Source organism: Rattus norvegicus, chromosome 10, assembly GCF_021556685.1.
Source record: "Rattus norvegicus strain SHRSP/BbbUtx chromosome 10, alternate assembly SHRSP_T2T, whole genome shotgun sequence".
NCBI lineage: Eukaryota > Metazoa > Chordata > Mammalia > Rodentia > Muridae > Rattus > Rattus norvegicus.
In genome coordinates, this window is record NC_141543.1 from 70,343,399 (window position 1) to 70,363,218 (window position 19,820).

The 19,820-nt window shown below is 40.3% G+C and overlaps 1 protein-coding gene and 1 long non-coding RNA gene across 12 annotated transcripts in view; one reads left to right on the plus strand and one right to left on the minus strand.

Moving 5' to 3' along the window:
- Nf1 (neurofibromin 1) overlaps positions 1–19,820 on the plus strand; it is a 232,595-nt gene that overhangs the window by 118,814 nt on the left and 93,961 nt on the right. For 9 of the 10 annotated variants that reach the window (XM_087569750.1, XM_087569756.1, XM_087569753.1 and 6 more), the window contains 5 exon segments: positions 2,663–2,821; positions 3,697–3,794; positions 5,452–5,598; positions 7,363–7,509; positions 12,404–12,514. In XM_087569750.1, coding sequence (XP_087425876.1) covers positions 2,663–2,821; positions 3,697–3,794; positions 5,452–5,598; positions 7,363–7,509; positions 12,404–12,514 — 662 coding nt within the window. 10 annotated transcript variants of the gene reach the window in all.
- Positions 11,677–19,760, minus strand: LOC148002996 (uncharacterized). 2 transcript variants are annotated; one of them, XR_015631863.1, is made up of 3 exons: positions 19,636–19,728; positions 18,226–18,682; positions 11,677–13,134 (listed from the first exon to the last, which is right to left on the minus strand). It is a non-coding gene; the product is annotated as an uncharacterized LOC148002996 (long non-coding RNA). The 2 variants fall into 2 exon arrangements; XR_015631862.1 differs by lacking the exon at positions 11,677–13,134 and adding an exon at positions 15,994–16,690 and having other exon boundaries at positions 19,636–19,760.

Below are 19,820 nucleotides of genomic sequence, written 5' to 3' on the forward strand. Positions count from 1 at the left end.
CCTAGAGACAACCACCAAGTAGCGACCTGTTTTGTTTTTGTGTTTTTGAAACAGGTCTTAAGTGCTGAAGGCACCCAGAAGACCTTCATAGCAGGCAGGCCTGAGCTCATGGCAGTGCTCGTGCCTTGGTCTCCCCCTTGCAAGGGTTATATGTGAGAACTACCACACCTAACCTCTGAAACAACCACTTCCAAACATACATTTTAAAGACTATCTATGTGCAGCCATTATTAATACTTGTAAAGACACTTTCATAGAAGTTCAATAAACCGGCTCACTCTCTAAGGACAAACTATGATGTTGGTTGGGCCTATTAAAACTATTTCAGGATTTTAATGGGTTAAACTGAAAATATTATTTTAAAAACAACCTGCTTAGAAGGGTTGGAGAGATGGTTTGTTGATTAAGAGCACTGGCTGCTCTTCCAGAGATCTTGGGTTCAATTCCCAGCAACCACATGGTGGCTCACAACCATCTGTAATGGGATCTGATGCCCTCTTCCGGTGTGTCTGAACACCAGAGCTACAGTGCACTCATAAAACAAATCAACAACAACAACAACAACAAAGAAACCCCAGCCTGCTTAAAATTAAATCTAAGTACTTGGTGGACTAGGAGCATGACTTCCCAGAAGGCAGTTTTAGTCTTCTTCCTTCTTCATGATTTGCTCCCCAAACACTTCATTGTCTTGTTAGCTTATTGATATTCTTGCCTCTTTTAATTAAAATTTGGAAATTCTAAAAGAACTCAGTGTCAGCGTTTGTCTTTGCACATTCTGAAATTATATGATGATTCTGATTTTTGCTTTCTTTTTATCAGATTTGGGATTCTAGTACCTCAAAAGTTTAAAAACTATCCAAGAAAAGTAAACTTGAATTTTCTTCTTAATTCTGTATGTAAAACTTCATTTCAGGTTTAAAAAAAAAAAGACAGCTATATTTAGCCAATTTTCCTGCTATCCTAAGGTTCTTCCTGTGTGCTCTAGGCACCCAAAAGAACTGTAACCTAGAGAAGCTCCCTGAGCGTCACAGTGTACATAAAGGGAATAGAGCTCACCAGCCTCTCTGCTGCTGGTTCCTCCAACGACTACACCAAAGAATCATTTTCGGAAATCTTTTTCTAATTATTTTTATCAGAAGTGATAGAAAATTATTTTGAGATTTTACGTCGTGGGTAAGGACACATTTATGATTCAGACCCTAGGGCTGAAAAGATGGCACAGTGGTTAGAGCACTGGCTGCTCGTCCAGAGGGCCAGGTTCAGTTCCCAGCACCCACATGGCAGCTCACAGCTCATCTGTAATAGAAGTTCCAAGAAATCTGACACACTCTTCTGGCCCCTGAGGGTATCAAGCTTGTAAGTGGCATTCAGACTTACATGCAGGCAAAACACACAAAACAGTGACATAATAATTTAAATAAAGAAATACAGATTTCACAAAGCACAAAGTAGGCCAGGATAAAGTGAAGTAGCCGACAGTTAATCTGGAGTCGAATCTGTGAATAAAAGAGAAGTGTTGACACTCGGTAAAGGAAAGGGAAGTGAGAGGCACTTCTGCATATAAACTGTCTTCTCATTATCGCCCCCAAGGGCCTTTGGGATGCAGGTTGTCCTTCTGTTCCCGTTATTGTGAGTGCTAGGACTCCACCATCACAGTTAGACACACCAAACTAGAACAGCTTTTGACTATTGCATGTGTTCTTTTTTAAAAAGTAATGATACATACAAAAATTAAATTCTAGAATAGTTCCATTTCCATGTGTTAGCTTAAAATGGGAAGTATTAGGTAGAGGTAGAGGGACAACCAGTTCTGTGACGTTGTCTCCAGTCTGCTGTGCCTGTTTTGCCAGTTCTGACATTATTCCCTGCCTGGTCCTTTGCATTCTGTGCAGAACACTTTTGTTATAGAGAGGATAGGTCCATTTACATAGGCTTCCTGCTACTTTTCAGGGAGGGCAGCTATTTCCTGGGTCCTGAAAAGTTTTTTGTTTGTTTTTTAATTTATTACTTATTTGGCAGAAGAATAAATTGAGGTACATGGAGTGTGGGGGTTCTGTCTTCTGGTGGGATCCTTTTTTCTTTTAGGTTCCTGAGAGTTCCTGTTTCTCCTGTGGTTTAAATAATAGGTAGGTCCTTGTGTTAGGAAGCATGCTCATGGAGAAAAGTGGCTGGCAAGAACATGGCTTGTAAGTAAGTTTTTTACTCAGCAGAAAGCTAAGCAGAGATGTATATGGTAAGTTGCACTGAAATGTCAATTTTAGCGGGTGTGCAAAGTGTTAGCTCTCCCTGTTAGGAATAGAGTGTAGAAGGTGTGCTGTTAGAGGCTCAGTTCTGAGGACCTTATGGAAGTCAACTGTACTTTATGTCTGTTGATCTTAGAGAAATAGCTTAACCTCTGTGCAATTAAGTCTACTTTTGTTGCCCATAATGATTATGAAGTAAAATCTTTTTTCAGGTTTCTTCTATGAGGAGATTTTTCCTCTCTTTTAATTGTGTCTTAAAAAAAAAAAAAAGAATCACGTGATCACAGTTAAGGGTAACTGGTGTTACCAGCTAAGACTGATAATTGAAATTTTGTGCAGACTCTGACCTTGAAAGCGTTGTTCCCACCTCTTTATTTCAGTACAAACTGTCTGCTCAACTCTCAACTCCTCCTTCTCAGGTGGTTAGCCAGCGCTTCCCTCAGAACAGCATCGGTGCCGTCGGAAGTGCCATGTTCCTGAGGTTCATCAACCCTGCCATTGTCTCACCGTATGAAGCAGGGATTTTAGATAAAAAGCCACCACCTAGAATTGAAAGGGGCTTGAAGTTAATGTCAAAGGTGAATTATTTTGATACTTCTTGCAATTTTTAATATCCCTTCCAGATAATTTTTCAGTGTTCAGTATTCAAAGTACTTTGATTTCATTTTGCTTTTGAGAGTCCCGTGGTTTTCAGTTATGTGCCTTTTGTATTGCAAAGGAATTCTTTATTTATATTTATATACATTTACACACACACACGCACACACACACACACAGTGGGCCCTATGAGGGGAAGGTATACTAGCAAATAAGTATCTGTCTTTCAGTGAGGGTTTTCTGTGTAACTGCTCTGGGAAGATTGAGTTGGAAATAAAGATACAGATTGTAGGGTTTCTTTAGTCATTGTCGTCGTCATCATCATTAACAACAACACTTGAGACTGCAAACATGAGCCATGTGTAAAAGTGCTAATTATGCAAGCATGAGGACTGTAGCTCAGATCCCCTAGCACCCAGGTAAATGTCAGAGAGTGCATGGCATTTAACCTATAATCACAGCACGCTGGAGGCAAAGACAACATCCCTGGAGCAAGCTCCCGTCACATGAGAGATGCTATAATATAGAAGATGGACAATGTTGGAGGGAAATAGTGTCAAACTCTGGCCTGCATATGCTTACACACATGTACCAATCACCCATGCAAATGTGTGCATATATGTACATATCACACACATACTCATGTACTAGATACTTTAAAATATGTATATATAATATTTCTAATTGAAAAGAATTAAAACAATAGAATAATTTTATAATAAGGAGTAATTAATTGAGTTGAATCGCTAGTAGAATTATCAATGGAAAAATTATTTTAATGACTATATTAATTTATAGGTTTCATATAGCAAGTAATCTGACTACTCATATGCTCATAATCTGTTTGATTGTTTAGGTCCTTCAGAGCATTGCCAATCATGTACTGTTCACAAAGGAAGAGCACATGAGGCCTTTTAATGATTTTGTGAAAAGCAACTTCGACTTGGCACGGAGGTAAGCAGCCTGGGTCTTCGCTGCCTGCCATGTCTCCATTTTACTGCAGTCTGTGCATGGGCTACAGTAAATTTCTGGGGGGGGGGGGAGGGTCCCCCTATCCTTTCTAGATTAAGAACACATTTTTGTTTTATTTCATTTTAAGAGAAATTGTGAAAAATCTCTATACTCTTATTAATTTCAAGGTAGCTTTTGTATTTGGAAACTATAAAGAACTGTTGGCATTTTCTAACTTCGGCAGTGCTGTGAAATGGGTTCAAGAAGATGCCTTGTATTAGAAACTAAAACTAAGTGATAAAAATAATACATTAGAATGATTTTATGTTAATAACACATTTGTTTCTTCCATTTAGAAGTGTGTCTGAATTTAAAACAATGCTCTATATACCAAGAAGTACAAAAATATAAGATTTTAAGTGTGAATAAAGAGATTAATTGTAGTGGCTTTAAGACTGAATTTTCATAACCCATTCTTCACTTTAATTCTCTGAATTGTTGGTTTATTTGTAACCTTGGGACAGTGCTGTCTTTGTCAGGGTTTCCTTTTTAAAAAGCAGGTGAGATGGTTCCTGAGAAAGTGCTTTGGGAAGGTGCTCGTCTCCAGAAGTCACTGGCCAGCAGTAGAAACTGAGGGGACTGGAATCACCTTAAGACATCCCAAGACCGGGGTTGGGGATTTAGCTCAGTGGTAGAGCGCTTGCCTAGGAAGCGCAAGGCCCTGGGTTCGTTCCCCTGCTCTGAAAAAAAGAACCAAAAAAAAAAGACATCCCAAGACCAAATACTCAGCACAAAGAAGATTTATTTCTCACAGAGGGACAGAGGGCATGAAATAAGAGACATAAGACAGGAGATAGAGGATGAGGGAGAAGAGATATTTGCCTAGGGACAGGGGTTAGGGACCTGGGATGATGACAAAGGACTGCCTCTGGACAGAGAGGGGGCAGACATAGCCCACAGGGAAATGGCTGTTTATAAAGGTAAAGGGAGACACCCAGGTGTTTGAATTTAGTGACCAAAGCAGGGCGTTTGATGAGAGTACTCAGCCTCAAGAGGAGGAAGTGGCCAAAGATGGGGATAGACCTTAGTGGCTACTTTAGGAATGTAATCTAACAGTGTTTAGCAAAGCAGAGAGAATGGGGGAGAAAGAAGAGCAAGGCCTGCTGAGCCATGTTTGTCAGGCACCCAGCTGATGTCACTGATGTCACACAGCCTTCTACAGCTGCCCTTCCAGTTTGTTGTCATTTCAGCGCTTCCTGGCCTTTGGTGTCTTCAGGTAAAAAATAACTTCTGTGACTCCTCATGGATGGTTAAGACAACCAGAGTTCCAATCCTGGCTCTGACAGGCAGGTAGTGTAACTTTAAGAGAGGTTACCTAGGCCTCCACTTCTTTTAGCTATAAGACACTAGCCTATTCTGCAGATCTCATCCATCCAAATTTATTGTTATCCCATTTCAGAAGCCTGCTCTGATGCTGAAGTGGAAACTAAGTATCAGAAATAGACAATTTTCTCCTTGTGCTTCTTGTTTACACTGAGGGCATAAGCCCTCCACATTTGCAATCACAGATACTGTATTACTGACTCTATATAAATTTAATGCATATATACGTGTAAGTATACCTGGTGTTTACAATTCTAATGGCTTTGCATTTTTGCAGGTTTTTCTTAGATATAGCATCAGATTGTCCCACAAGTGACGCAGTAAACCATAGTCTTTCCTTCATCAGTGATGGCAATGTGCTCGCTTTACATCGGCTGCTTTGGAATAATCAGGAGAAAATTGGCCAGTATCTTTCCAGCAACAGGTATGTTTTCCCAGTCTTGGGGAAATTAAAACACTTAATTTAAGTTGAATTAATAAAATTGTTGATCTTTTTGCAGTATGAATTATGGCATATGGAAAAAATCAACTCCTGTTATATAGTTGGTCATACCAGCCATTGCATTTGTGATCCTATCGAGTCTACGCAAATGAAGCTGCATATAGAAAGTACCACCAGACATGGAGCCATGCTATTTAATGCCAGTGTGTGTAAAGCAGAGGCAGGGGGATCTCTGTGAGTTTGAGGCCAGCCTGCAGGGCTACATGGTGAGACCTTGTCTCAGAGGGAAGGCAAACTAGAGAGAATGAGAATGGATCCAGTATCTGAAATTATTTGGAAATTATTTTGCTAGCTTTTTAGTTAAAGCCTCTAGTAGCATATTTGCTGTCCTTTCTCAGAGTTATTTCCTTTTAAGTTTATATAAAATTATAAAGGGCTCCAGTTGCTGTGTCTGAGGAATTCCCTTGGGTGCCAATAAAATATGGTTTTCTTGTTTGTGAGAAAGAGAGGAGACCATACCAACTGTGGCTAAACATCTAAGAGATGGGAATTTAAAAGTAAACTTCTTAGTCTTTTATGAACTGTTAGTATTGAAGTAGGCATGGACATAGCTGATACGCCACTAAAATAGGAGAAGGAAAGCATTTTCTTTTTTCTTTGTTAATGCCTAAGTAACCTGGAGCTTTGCTTCGGGTTTTTTGTTTGTTTGTTTGTTTGTTTGTTTTTGTTTCTTGAGAAAAGGTTTTTCTGTGTAGCCTTGGCTGCCCTGAAACTTATTCTGTGGACCAACCAGGCTGGCCTCGAACTTGCAGAGATCTACCTGCTGCTGCCTCCTAAGTGCTGGGATTAAAAGTATGCACCACCACCACCTGGTTAATAACCTGGAACTCTTAAAGATGAACATTTTCTTCTTTTTGTCATGATTTGAATACATACGCAGTTTGTTGAGATTTTTAAATGTGCTACTTTCAAAATGATGCATATTTCAAACATGAAAATATAGACAGTGATTTGACAGTTTCATGTCTGCCAACTAGCTTGGACATCCTATAATTTTGATAATTTGTTGAGAGGGAGGGAAAGGGAAGAGAGGAGTGTGGGAGAACACACACTGACTTAAGTATTCAGACATAGAAGCCTATCGGGCCATTCTTATTCAAACCACCATACTGCTCTTCCAGTTTGGTTCCCAGCACCCATGTCAAGTAGCTCACAACTGCCTCGTAATTCTAGCTCCAGAGGTCTGATACCGACTTCTGGCCTCATATAACACACACACAAAATAAATCTTTAAAAACATGGTTATATATTATCAGCATTTGGGAGGCTGAGGTAGGAAGATCATGAGTCTAAGGTTAACCTGGGATAATTCTAGTAACACCATGTCTTAAAAAAAAAAAAAAGTACATAAAAGATCGTGAGTTACCCATGGTTACATAGGCCGTGTCCTAAGCACTGGCTTTGCAAGGTAGTCAGTCTTTTTACCATAAGAAAAAGTAGATGAGAGTGTTACAGGTATCAATTTTATAAAAAAATTTTTTTTCAACTTAAAACAATAAATTTTACAGGTGGGAAATATTCCTGTGTCTAAGATTGGAGATCTTTCAATGCTGCAATCTTTAAAAACAGGCAGGAACAAGTAGTTAGAACAAACAAAAAAAGCAAGCAGTGATGGTCTAAAGGAAGGTCAGACTCTGTAGTTACTGTGAAGTGCTATTTCCTCTAAGCATTTCCTGTTGTTGCCAGGGATCATAAAGCTGTTGGAAGACGACCTTTCGATAAGATGGCCACACTTCTTGCATATCTGGGTCCTCCGGAGCACAAGCCTGTGGCAGATACACACTGGTCCAGCCTTAACCTTACCAGTTCAAAGTTTGAGGAATTTATGACCAGGTAAAGCACAACTTTGAAAGGATGAGTATGTTCTGGAAGGTGCAAAACAAAATTTATCACCAAACCACTTATTAAGTGTGCTTACGCTGTATTAACATGACGTGTTTTGTTTTGCTTTGATACATTGATTTTCTTACAGAAAGAATGATGTCTTACAAAAAGGTTATCTAGCTCTTTTAACATGTTTATTTAGTGTGTGTGTGTGTGTGTGTGTGTGTGTGTGTGTGTGTGTGTGTGTGTGTGTGTGTGTGTGTGTGTATGTGTGCGTCCGTGCCCTTGCCCACAGCTAGAATGAGAAGTCAGAGAACAATTTATAGGAGTCAGTTCTTGCCTCCCACCATGTGGATCCTGGGGACCAAGCCCAGGTCGTCAGGTCAGTGGCAAGTACTTTTAGTTGCTGAACCATCTTGCAAGGTCTCCTTGGCATTGTCTTCATTTAATATTTTAAAGAACATAGATAGCATTATTTTCATATTATAGATATAGAAAATATATTAAACAGACATAACTTATTGACCTGAATTTACACCTGACTTACGGTTCTTTTACATTTAAATCCTAAGTTCTTATTCCCATACTAATATCTTTAAATCCTTCCAAAAGTTCACGGTTTTAAATTTTTTTAGATTAAGGCCCAGAAAATATAGTACATTCAAATACTGCTACATTCTCTGAACATTTATTTTGCACTCATTTAGAGGACTCTAATCTATCAACTAAAAGGTTCTCACTATTAGACACACACTTGATGTTTGCTAAACACGTTTTATTTTTTGTTTTTGTTTTTTTTTTTTTTATATATATCACGAACGGTACATTGTGGCTGTGGGTTGGTTCTCTTATTCATAGGATGTGCCAATGACAGAAGGAAAACATTCTTATCTGACATTCAGAAGTTTTAATTTATGGGCTGGAGAGATGGCTCAGTGGTTAAGAGCACTGACTGCTCTTCCAGAGGTCCTGAGTTCAAATCCCAGCAACCACATGGTGGCTCACAACCATTTGTAATGAGATCCAATGCTCTCTTCTGGTGTGTCTGAAGATAGCTACAGTGTACTTATATATAATAAATAAATCTAAAAAAAGAGTAGTTAATTTATAAAAGTTAACTTAGATAGTAAGACCCTGCTTTGGGGAGAAAGGGGGAGAGGGCAAGGGAAGATAGAGTGGGAAAATCCAATTCAGTATATGTCTAATAAATATTACAGAAGCCACATTAGTGAAATTGGGAAGAGATAGAGATATTGGTAGAGTTAATGGATATGAACTTTCCATTTATATACCATCATTTATAAATCACGCAAAACTTCAGATAAACACACTGAGTTTTAGTACAATATATAAAAAGCTATGTTTCAGAAATTTTATTTCAGTACATATGAGAATTGTGAGAAAGTATTAAAAATGTTGGATGGACTTAATCTCTGAGTAATCATCGTGAAAAAGGTTTTTGTGAAGGTGTATATGTACATATCAAAGGAAGGCCTTTCTTGTGGGGTAGGGGATGGGGGTTGGGTCAGGAGGCAGCCCTGGCAGGTCTTCTTTCTTGTTAGTTCTCCTTGAGGCAGCAGAGGGGGAAGAGTGTCAACAGAGGGTAAGACTTTTGACTTAGGAGATATTTAGGGTTCCTGTACAATAATAAAAAGTTTATCTAAGTCTAAGTTACTTGGCTACTGTATCTGTCCTCCCCTTCTGTGTTCCTCAGTGACCAGAAACTGCTGCAGTCTCTGGCACTTAGAACCTCATCCTAAAACAGCAGGAGATTAAGTAATGGATTAATTGCTAGAGCCTTTTCCCTTTAGGGAAAGGCTTCTTGCTTGTCAGGCTAGGGGGACGTTTGGAGCAATAAACTTCTATTGAACCAGGAGAAGAGAATCATTCTCACAGAAGGAAAAAACTTTTAATAAGCAAATATGCATAAACTCACATAAATTTATATACAGATTCATACATGCACATTTATACATTTGCAGTCAAACCAGTTTGGCCTACCTTACATACATTCTCATAATTACATACTTAAACACACAAACACACACACACACACACACACACACACACACACACACACACACACACACACGTCCATACGTACATATATGCATTTGAAGCAAAAGACCCAAGTACCAGTTACAGAAAGGATGAAAAATGAGCTCCAATCTTTTTTTTTTTTTTTAAAGATTTATTTTATTTATTATATAAGTACACTGTAGCTGACTTCAGATACACCAGAAGAGGGCATCAGATCTCTTTACAGATGGTTGTGAGCCACCATGTGGTTGCTGGGAATTGAACTCATGACCTCTGGAAGAGCAGTCGGGTGCTCTTAACCGCTGAGCCATCTCTCCAGCCCTGCTCCAATCTTTACTAAATGAATTAAACCCAAGTTTGTAAGAAGAAAGCTTTGTTCCTTTAATAAGACTAAGCTTGCCTTGTTATTAAGAAAGGACCTGTTCTGCCTCATGGTAAGGAAAAGTTGGCCCACTCCTTCTGCTGCATTCTCCTCCTGCTCTTACTCTCAATGCCTTTTCTCCCAATGCTATACCTTTACTTCTAAGTTCTTTTTGGGTTCAATTCTGTCTAAAAAGTTCTCTTGTGTCCTGACTAAAAAATTATCCTCAATTCTGTTTTAAAAAGTTCTGTGGAGATCAGCTAAAAAGCAATCTGTCTAAAAAGTTCTCCTCAGCTCAGTTCTGTCCCTTCTCTTTGTCCTCAGCACTTACACATCTTTTTTAATACATGGTTACATGGTTAAAAAGTTCATCACAGGGGGTTGGGGATTTAGCTCAGTGGTAGAGCGCTTGCCTAGCAGGTGCAAGGCCCTGGGTTCGGTCCCCAGCTCCGAAAAAAAGAAAAAAGAAAAAAAAAAGTTCATCACAAGTTTACACATAAATTCAGATCATCAACTAAAATAGAAGTTTCAACAGAGAATGCTTACATGCATATCCATTAGGAGTCATTATCTGGCTACATACTCATCACCTTGAAAACCATAACTAAGTTTTTAGTGAGGTTTTGTACAGATAAACCCAGTCAACATTTTAATCTTCTGTCCTAGTACCTGTAATAAATCATAGTTCCTTTTTATGCCTTTAGTTAATGGTTTTTACATCCTCTTAGAAAGTGTTCTGAGTAGTAGAATGTCTGCTTACTATCTAGAGTCAATTAACTGGTGACACATGGGAGACTGGCAAAGTTCTCATTGCAGTTTTGACTATCAGAAAGGACCTAATAGTAGTCCCACTATAAAAGAGCTTAATAAATACTGATAGAATTTTAGGAATTCTTTTTTCCCCATCTTTATTAAATTGGGTATTTCTTATTTACATTTCAAGTGTTATTCCCTTTCTCAGTTTCCAGGCCAACATCCCCCTAATTCCTCTCCCTCCCCTTTTATGTGGGCATTCCCCTCCCCATCCCCCCCCCCGTTACCACCCTCCCCCCAACAATCCCTTTAACTGGGGGTCCAGCCTTGGCAGGACCAAGGGCTTCCCCTTCCACTGGTGCTCTTACTAGGCTATTCATTGCTACCTATGCAGTTGGAGCCAGGGTCAGTCCATGTATAGTCTTTGGGTAGTGGCTTAGTCCCTGGAAGCTCTGGTTGGTTGGCATTGTTGTTCATATGAGGTCTCAAGCCCCTTTAGCTCTTTCAGTCCTTTCTCTGATTCCTTCACCGGGGGTCCCGTTCTCAGTTCAGTGGTTTGTTGCTGGCATTCGCCTATGTATTTGCCATATTCTGGCTGTGTCAGGAGACATATACATCCGGTTCCTGTCAGCCTGCACCTCTTTGCTTCATCCATCTTATCTAGTTTGGTGGCTGAATATGTATGGGCCATATGTGGGACAGGTTCTGAATGGGTGTTCCTTCAGTCTCTGTTCTAAACTTTGCCTCCCTATCCCTTCCTAAGGGTATTCTTGTTCCCCTTTTAAAAAAGGAGTGAAGAATCCGCATTTTGGTCATCCTTCTTAAGTTTCATGTTTCTCTGCATCTTGGGTAATTCGAGCTCTTGGACTAATATCCACTTATCAATGAGTGCATACCATGTGTGTTTTTCTGTGATTGGGTTACCTCACTCAGGATGATATTTTCCAGTTCCATCCATTTCCTATGGGCATACACCCAAAAGATGCTCCAACATACAACAAAGACACATGCTCCACTATGTTCATAGCAACCTTATTTATAATAGCCAGAAGCTGGAAAGAACCCAGATGTCCTTCAACAGAGGAATGGATACAGAAAATGTGGTACATCTACACAATGGAATGTTACTCAGCTATTAAAAACAATGACTTCATGAAATTCGTAGGAACTCTCATAGGATCATCATAAAGACCTGTCACCTATTTGTCTATACAGCATCACTACAGGACAGCACACCTTCCTAGATCTGCAGAGGTCTGCTTCAAAGGATGGGCTAATGCCTACTGATTGTCATATCTGTTTAATAACAACAGGAAAAGCATATTAATAGCAGAAAGCAAATCTGTCATGGATTATTGTAATCTGAGGCAGATCATCCCAGGAAGATCACCTGATAGTTATTAGCTTATCCTATGATGGCTCCCGAAACTTTTTCATCTCCTAAAATCCATAAACAAGAGAAGATTGAGGTGTTGAACTTGCAAGGAAAAACAAACTAAAAAACTTTTTATCTGAAAAAAAAAAATAGCATTGGTAAAAGGTAGTAACTGTGCAGCTCCTCTCCCTGTCCAGTGGCATTGTTAAGTAATCCCAAGAGAGTCGTCCTGACTCAGGAATGCACCCTGACATTTGCCCTCCAGAAAACTGGTTGCTTTCTCGGTATTTTGTTTATGGTTGATTAATCATATTTTTCTTCAGCTATTCAACAGTCTGTGTAGAGCCTCTAAGTGACATTGCTCTTTGTTTTAGGCATCAGGTTCATGAGAAGGAAGAGTTCAAGGCCTTGAAAACATTAAGCATCTTCTACCAAGCTGGCACATCCAAAGCTGGGAATCCTATTTTCTATTATGTTGCACGGAGGTAAGAAATACGTTTTAGTTTCTGTTAATAGGGTTCTTCAAATGATAGCAGTTGAAGAAAGGTGATAGGAATTTTTTTTTCCTTTTTAAATTAATAGCCCTTAAATCCATGCCTTCCTAGATAGGTATTTGTTTGAGAGTACTCACTTCTTATTGTCGTCTTTGCTACATCCGATGTTAAGATAGCACCACAAGGAGTTACTGTCATAGTCAAAAGTCTTTTGGGTATATTCTGATTTTATAATATTTGCAACACAAACATCAGGACCCCCCCCACACACACACACACACACTTAAGAAGAAAGGAAATTTAGTGAATTGTATCAGAGCACTTTTATCAGAGCAATTTAAGAAGGGATTCCTGGAACTATAGGAAATGGCTGTACAGATGGATGGGGTGGCCTGGGAAACAGACTGTGATGTCCTCAGCCATTCTGTGAGCTTCTCCTTCTCCACGGAGATGGGCTCGCCTTGCTTTTCCTGCCGCGTGAAGACTAACACGTGGGTCTTGGTCATGCTCTTCTTCCATGAGAATGGCACTCCCACAGCGATAGTCACAGCGGCCAGTGCTGTGGAGGTGTCAGGGCAGTCCAGCAGCTCTGGGACTTACTCTTCCCAAACCTAACAGAAATGGAGGAATTAGAGTTATTGACCTATAGTCGGGAATAGCAAAAACCTGGGAGTAGTTGAGAAATCATACAAAATGGGAGAAGGAAGAAGGATGGAAAATGTGAAATTTGTTTAATTAAATATTCAGCTATCCAGAGAGCACTGGGGAATAGAAAAGGAACAGAAAAATACATTTGCCTGTCGTTTTTAACAACTTTAAGGAATACCTTCTAGTTCTAAGCAAATGTGTTGATACATTTCTAAATACAGCATTTAAGAGGCCAAGGCAGGAGGATTGTGTTGAATTAGAAGGCCACCCTGGGCTACAGGCTGAGACACTATTCAAAAGACCTCCTCTAAGAAATGGGAGGAAAAAAATCCACCCGCCTTATCTCTCTTCTTGTCTTGATTGCTCTTTGTAATACAGTTTTAATTTTCCTTTGCATTTAAGCCATGTTGGTGTTTTAACTTTAACCTTTAGTAATAACAGGGCATTTTGGCTTTCCTTGCTGTATCTAAGTTGTAAGGACTGGTGAGGAGGCTGGTAGATGTGTGCCTAACTCCCAGCCCCCTCTGAATTCCTTGTAGTTTAAAGGTAGTAAAATGTTGTTGTACATGTGGAAATTGGATTTTATTTTCCCCTCTTCATGATAAGGAACTGTAAGTTTGTGTTCTTTATCTGTGGTGGCCTAGCAAAGGAAAAACAGATTGGCCTGGCTTTTCAGAGGGTTTCATCAGTGAGGTTTCCACAGCTCCAAATTATACCCGCACTGCATAGGTTTGCTGCTTGTTAGGTGTTCTAGCCCTTCAGTTTTGAGAAGGAAGAACGAAGAACATAAGCTTGTTAAACTGCTGTGTCTCTTCTTGTGCGATTTTTTACAACAAATTCACTTTTGTATTGTGTTTTTCTTTTTCTGGATATGATATTGCCGAATCAAATTTTCAGTATTTAAGAGTTTTAGGTTTTTGCTTTATGTTTTGAAATGTGGCCTTACCAAATAGTCTGTCTGGCCTATAACTCACAATCTCTCTGCCTAACTTCTCGGGCACTGGGTCTTTGGGGGCTTTTGTTTTTGTTCTTTAAATGTATATGAGCATACTTGTCTATCTGGGTATCCTGCTGTCTTCAGAAGCCAGAGTGGACATCAGATCTCTTGGAGCTGAAATTACAGGCAGTTGTGAGTTACCATGTGGGTGTTTGGAATTGAACCTGGATCCTCTGAACACATAGCTAGTTCTCTTAACTGTAGAGCCATCTCTTCAGCTCCTAAGTGCTGGTCTTAAAGTCATGTGTCACCATGCCTTGTGCCTTTCATTTCCGAGAGCTAGTAGAGTTCCTGGCCCTCACTTTTACTGGTTATGATGCTTAGCTCCAGGACAAAGGGGCATAGCGGGAAATACAGAGAGAGAGGCCCTGTTTCTCATTGGGCCTTATCTGTGACAAGTGGCTCTGGAGTCTGGCTTCTTTGCTGTGTACAGACATTTGAATGTCCTATTGCCCTCATCTTTACACAATATCTTTTTTTCCCTGTCATTTTTTTTGACCAAATTGGTAAGATATAATTGCCCACTTAAACATACAAAGCCCGGTACCATCCATCCCTTGAGAACATTAATAATAACTTGTAAATACACAGAACAGAATCTTAACATCACCTGCCATGGCTTCTCACCCTCTCTCTGTCCTGTCTCCCTTCTTTCTGTGCTAGTCTCCTCCTCTTCTTTTTCCCTGTCATCTTAAGTATCTTCCTTTCCTTCCTACTGTCTTCTTTGGAAGTCACCTTCGAGATCTGATGGATAACTGAGGTATTTTAGTGTAGGCTTTGGTTATTACCAAGTCTTTCTTATTTTATCAAGAAAGTGGGGCTAAAGAAAAGCGTGAGTCAAGTAGCGCTATACCAAGAGGAAACAGAACTGAACCACAGTTGCTCTGTTTCTTGGCTTTATGTTCAACTTCATTACATGGTTTTATGATTTCTGTGTCATTTTAGCTTTAGCTCGGCCTGTGACCTTTTCATTACCTCAATATTGCTACCTGAAGTTCTTGATATGTGGTTCATCTGAAAAGTACCTTTGTTAGGAAGACTTTTTGTGCTAGGTGATGACCAATCAATAAACATGAGTCTGCCCTAAGCCACATGCATTTACCAGGACCCAACAGTCATGTACTTCAAAATTCATTGTTCATCAGTGACTGCCCTTACATACAGGTTTTAGTGATTTTAAACTGGATCTTTGTGATCTAGTATTACCATCTGTTACTTTTGAAATGTCTTTTATTAAGATTTATTTATTTTATTTTATGTGCATATATGTGTGTGTGTGTGTGTGTGTGTGTGCACGCACGCACATATGTGTATATATGGACACCTCTCTCTCTCTCACACACACACACACACACACACACACACACACACACACACACACACACACACTCACTTTGTGTATACCTGATGACCCTGAAGGACAGAAAGGGCTGTAGCTTTGTAGTCTTCCAGCCTAAGAAGCCCTTGCCACCCACTTCTTAGACTGTCCCTTTAACAAGGAACATGTATTGTTTGGTTCTTCAGGCCTGGGTCATGAGCTTATACTTAGAGTTCAGCAGTAAGCCGGGTATGCATGCATAGCAGTAGTACATTTCTGTCATTTGCCGTGTGTGTGTGTGTGTGTGTGTGTGTGTGTGTGTGTGTGTGTGTGTGTGATTAAAATTTTAAAACCTAAGTATTTCAGTTGAGAGTTTACTCTTCGGGACACTGTGGTTCTTCACAGCTGTTTGGGGAGGGCATTAATACAGATTATAAATCATACTTACTTAACACTTTCTCACATGAGACAAACTACATGTTTTATATTGTGTAATTTTTTTATTTTATCCTCATCATAACCTTCTGAGGTATTATTAGCAATCTTTGACATATCGACAGAATTCAATCCTGGTTATCAGAAAAATCTAAAGAAAGCATTTTCTAAGCTTCCTGAGCTTCCATATCATAATCTAGGGGCAAGTCTTCTCCTTTTAATTTTTCATTAATTTATCTATTTATTCACTTTAAATTCATATCACAGCCCCCTTCCTTCCTCTCCTCCCAGTCCCACCCTCACAAATCCTTGCCCCTATTACCTCCTCTCCTCTGAGGAGAAGAGGACCCTACCTGGGACATCAAGTGGCTGCAGGACTAAGAGCATCCCCTCCTACTTGGGCTTGACCAGGCAGTCCAAACTAGGGGAAGGGGATCCAGTGGCAGGCAACAGAGTCAGAGACAGCCCATGCTCCAGTTGTTAGGGGACCCCCGTGAAGACCATGCTGCACATCTACTACAAATGTCGGGGGGAGGGGTCTAGGGCCAGCCCCTGCATGCTCTTTGGTTGGTGATTCAGCCTCCCTTAGGTCCAGGTTGACTCTGTATGTCTTCTTGAGGTGTCCTTGACCCCTCTGTCTCACTCAATCCTATTACCCATTCTTCTACAAGACTCTCCCAACTCCTCCTGTCGTTAGGCTGTGGGTCTCTGTCTGCTTCCATCCGCTGCTGGATGAAGCCTCTCGGGAGACAGTTGTCTAGTCTCCTGTCTGTAAGCAGAGCAGGGTATCATTAATAGTGTCAGGGGTTGGCTCTCTCCCATGGGATGGATCTCAAATTGGGCCGGTCACTGGTTGACTGTTCCCTCAATCACTGCTTCATTTTTATCCCTGTGCATCTTGTAGGCAAATTTTGGGTGGAAGGTTTTGTGGGTGGGTTGATGTCTCCCTCCATTGGCTACAAGAAGTGACCACTTCAGTCTCCATATCCCCAACTGCTAAGAGTCTCAGCTACGGTTGCCCCCCATAGACTTTGGGAGGACCCCCATCCCAGGTGTCTGATTTGCCCAGAGTTCCCCTCCACACACACTGATTTCTGTCCTTTTTCTCAAATCTCTCCTGCACCTCCCTCACCTGATCCCCATCAATATTCCCCGCCCTATTCCGTCTCCTATCCAGTTCCCTCCCTCCATCCACCTCCAGTGTCTATTTCATTTCCCCTTCTGAGTGAGATTCATGCATCCTTGGGGACAAGGCTTAATTTGTATATTTAGACTGGCACTCCCAAATGACCCATCTGTAGTCAATTCATTTGTGTTCTGCTGTGTCATTTTCTTCTTGATAGCTCAGCTAGTTAGAATCATTACTGAGTTCCTAACTCACTGTGTCAATAACCACAGGTTTTTACTGTTAGTATACTGAGTTTGTTGAGTTAGACCCATCCTTGTATATAAACATAAAAATACAGCCAACTCTCCTTTAATCTCAGTACTCAGTCCAAGGCAGAAGCAGGTCTAAATTTGAGGCCAGCCTGGTCTACATAGTGAGCTGCAGGATAGCCAGGGCTTCACACAGATACTCTGACTAAGAGAAGGAGAGGAGGAGGTGGGCAATGGACAGAGGGGGAAAGGATGGAAGAAGGGAGGGAGTAGAAGGAAAGGAGGGGAGAACAAAGTTCAGCTAAGCGTTAAGAGACATTTTTGTAGATAAAGTAAGTTCTCAGTACTGAGCATCTTATTTGCAACCAGTCTTTTGAAACCCAAGTCAGTATTTACTCAAAATACATTCCTGTCACTGGATCAACAGTATTCTGTTTTAAAAATGTACTGGGGTGATCCATTGCTGTCACACTTTCATGAAAACAGTGTCCCCCAGTTGGTGTGTTTGAAGAAGACTGTTGTGTATACCCTGTTAGTGCTATTCAGTCTACTGAATTAAAAGTAATAAAATCGAAACAACTTCCCCCACACCACTCTATCCCCCAGCTTCTCCTTCGCCCTTGCTTAAGTGCCTCCCACATAACATCTTCTCCTCTCTAACAGACCTTTGAATTTAATTCTGTTTTGCAAACATTTAAACACAAATGTGATGCTTTGTTTATTTTGGCATTTAATAGGGCACTGCCTTTATAAGAAGGAAACGGTTATATTATATTAATGCAATATTACATTGTACAATTAAAACTTGCCAAAACCCAAATCATACTGGAATAATGATAGTGAATTAAAATAAATTTTATTTTCTTAGTGTGCTTTCCATTTAGTAAATAATATGAGGGGCTGAAGCGCGCAGGCACTCTGGCTCACCTCTGCCTGAGTACGTGCAGAAGAGTAAACGTACTGCACAGAGGAGAATGAGTATGGAAGATGGCTGGAACGGTGCACTGCCACCTGCCGCAGACTCTGCAGTCATGTTTATGCAGGGACTTGAGGACATGTTTCCTTGCCAGGTGGTCTTGGAGATTAGCTCGGAAGGCTTTGTCCCAGGATTGAGGCTGCTTCCAAGCTGTGTCCTACTCGCAGGAGTTAGTCTTGGTGTGGCCTGTGGTCTCATGGTGGAAGATGAGAGCACCCCAGGACTCGAGTTTTCTGTAGAGTTTGTGGTGGTAGTTGTTGTTGTTGCTGTTGTTGTTGCTGTTGTTGTTGCTGCTGTTGTTGCTGTTGTTGTTGCTGTTGTTGTTGCTGTTGGAATTGTTTCCATAATATGAGCATACACGAGGAGCAGGCTGACGGTGAAGGGATACTTGATCATCGTTTTCCTTTGCTTTAAAATGATCATGAAAGTTAACACTCAGTTCACAGATGCATAGACAATCACCGATCTTTAGTTATGTTTATTCAGTGTATTCACATAATAGAAAGGGGCTTTTTAATTATTCACTAATGAACAAATACCAAACTTCCTTTCTATACATCTCCTGATAGAAGACCTGTTCTATGTCTAGGTCGCTAACTTCAGGAATAACATTCTGAATACTAGAATGAGCTTGATTTTGTTTTCTTGTTTTGCAAATGAGTTAAACATGAGGCATTTGAACCAGTAAGAATGGGGTCTGTATGAGGCGCGGGATAGCAGCAAAGGTCCGACAGACTGGGTGGGAGAGGAGAGCAGCAGCAGCAGGACGAGGAGGGCCGGAAAGCTCCTCCTTGTGTTTCTGTGGCTTCTCACTTAATAGTTTAAGGGTTAGCCCTACAAATTAGACTATTACTTTTAAATCTTTATAACAAAAATAGAAGGAAAAAAGCCAACCATAAGTCAAATGATTTCCCCAATACTAAGGTTTCCTTTATTTTAACCTCCTTTGGGGGTGGGAGAGAGCAAGCAGCTAGCTGTTAAGAGTATTTCAGAGCTTTTTAAAAAGGAAATCTAGAATTGACTTTGAATGAATCTGCCAATTTATAACTGAGTCTGCACAAGGGGTACAGCATGTCTAGAGATGCCTGTCTTAAAGTGAGCAGACCCAGAGCTGAGTCTGAGTCCTAGCCCAGGTTCTTTAGCCCAAAGGGTTAGTTAGCACTAGCTCTAGAATTAGGCTCCTTTCCTTTTAGCCAGACTTCAAATCTAATAGCTTGCTACATCTGTGATAAGCAGAACCCTATTTACCATGATTAAATATTATATTTTTTATTTAAATCTTAATCTTAAATTTTAGGAATATATACAAGAACTTCCATTTCATTCTAATACATAGTTAAATGTTTTCAAGTTATTGTTACCTTTTGATTTGGCGAACTGTTTTTGAAGATTATGAATTCAGCCTTTGTCTGGAGTCCTGGAGAATGACCCTGAAAGGGAGTCTCTTCTCACTCTCCAAGTTCTAAATAATATAGCTAGAAGTCAGTCACGTGCTTGGAGCCTCGCCTCTTTGAAAGTTTCCACATCAGTGTTTCCAAACATCTAG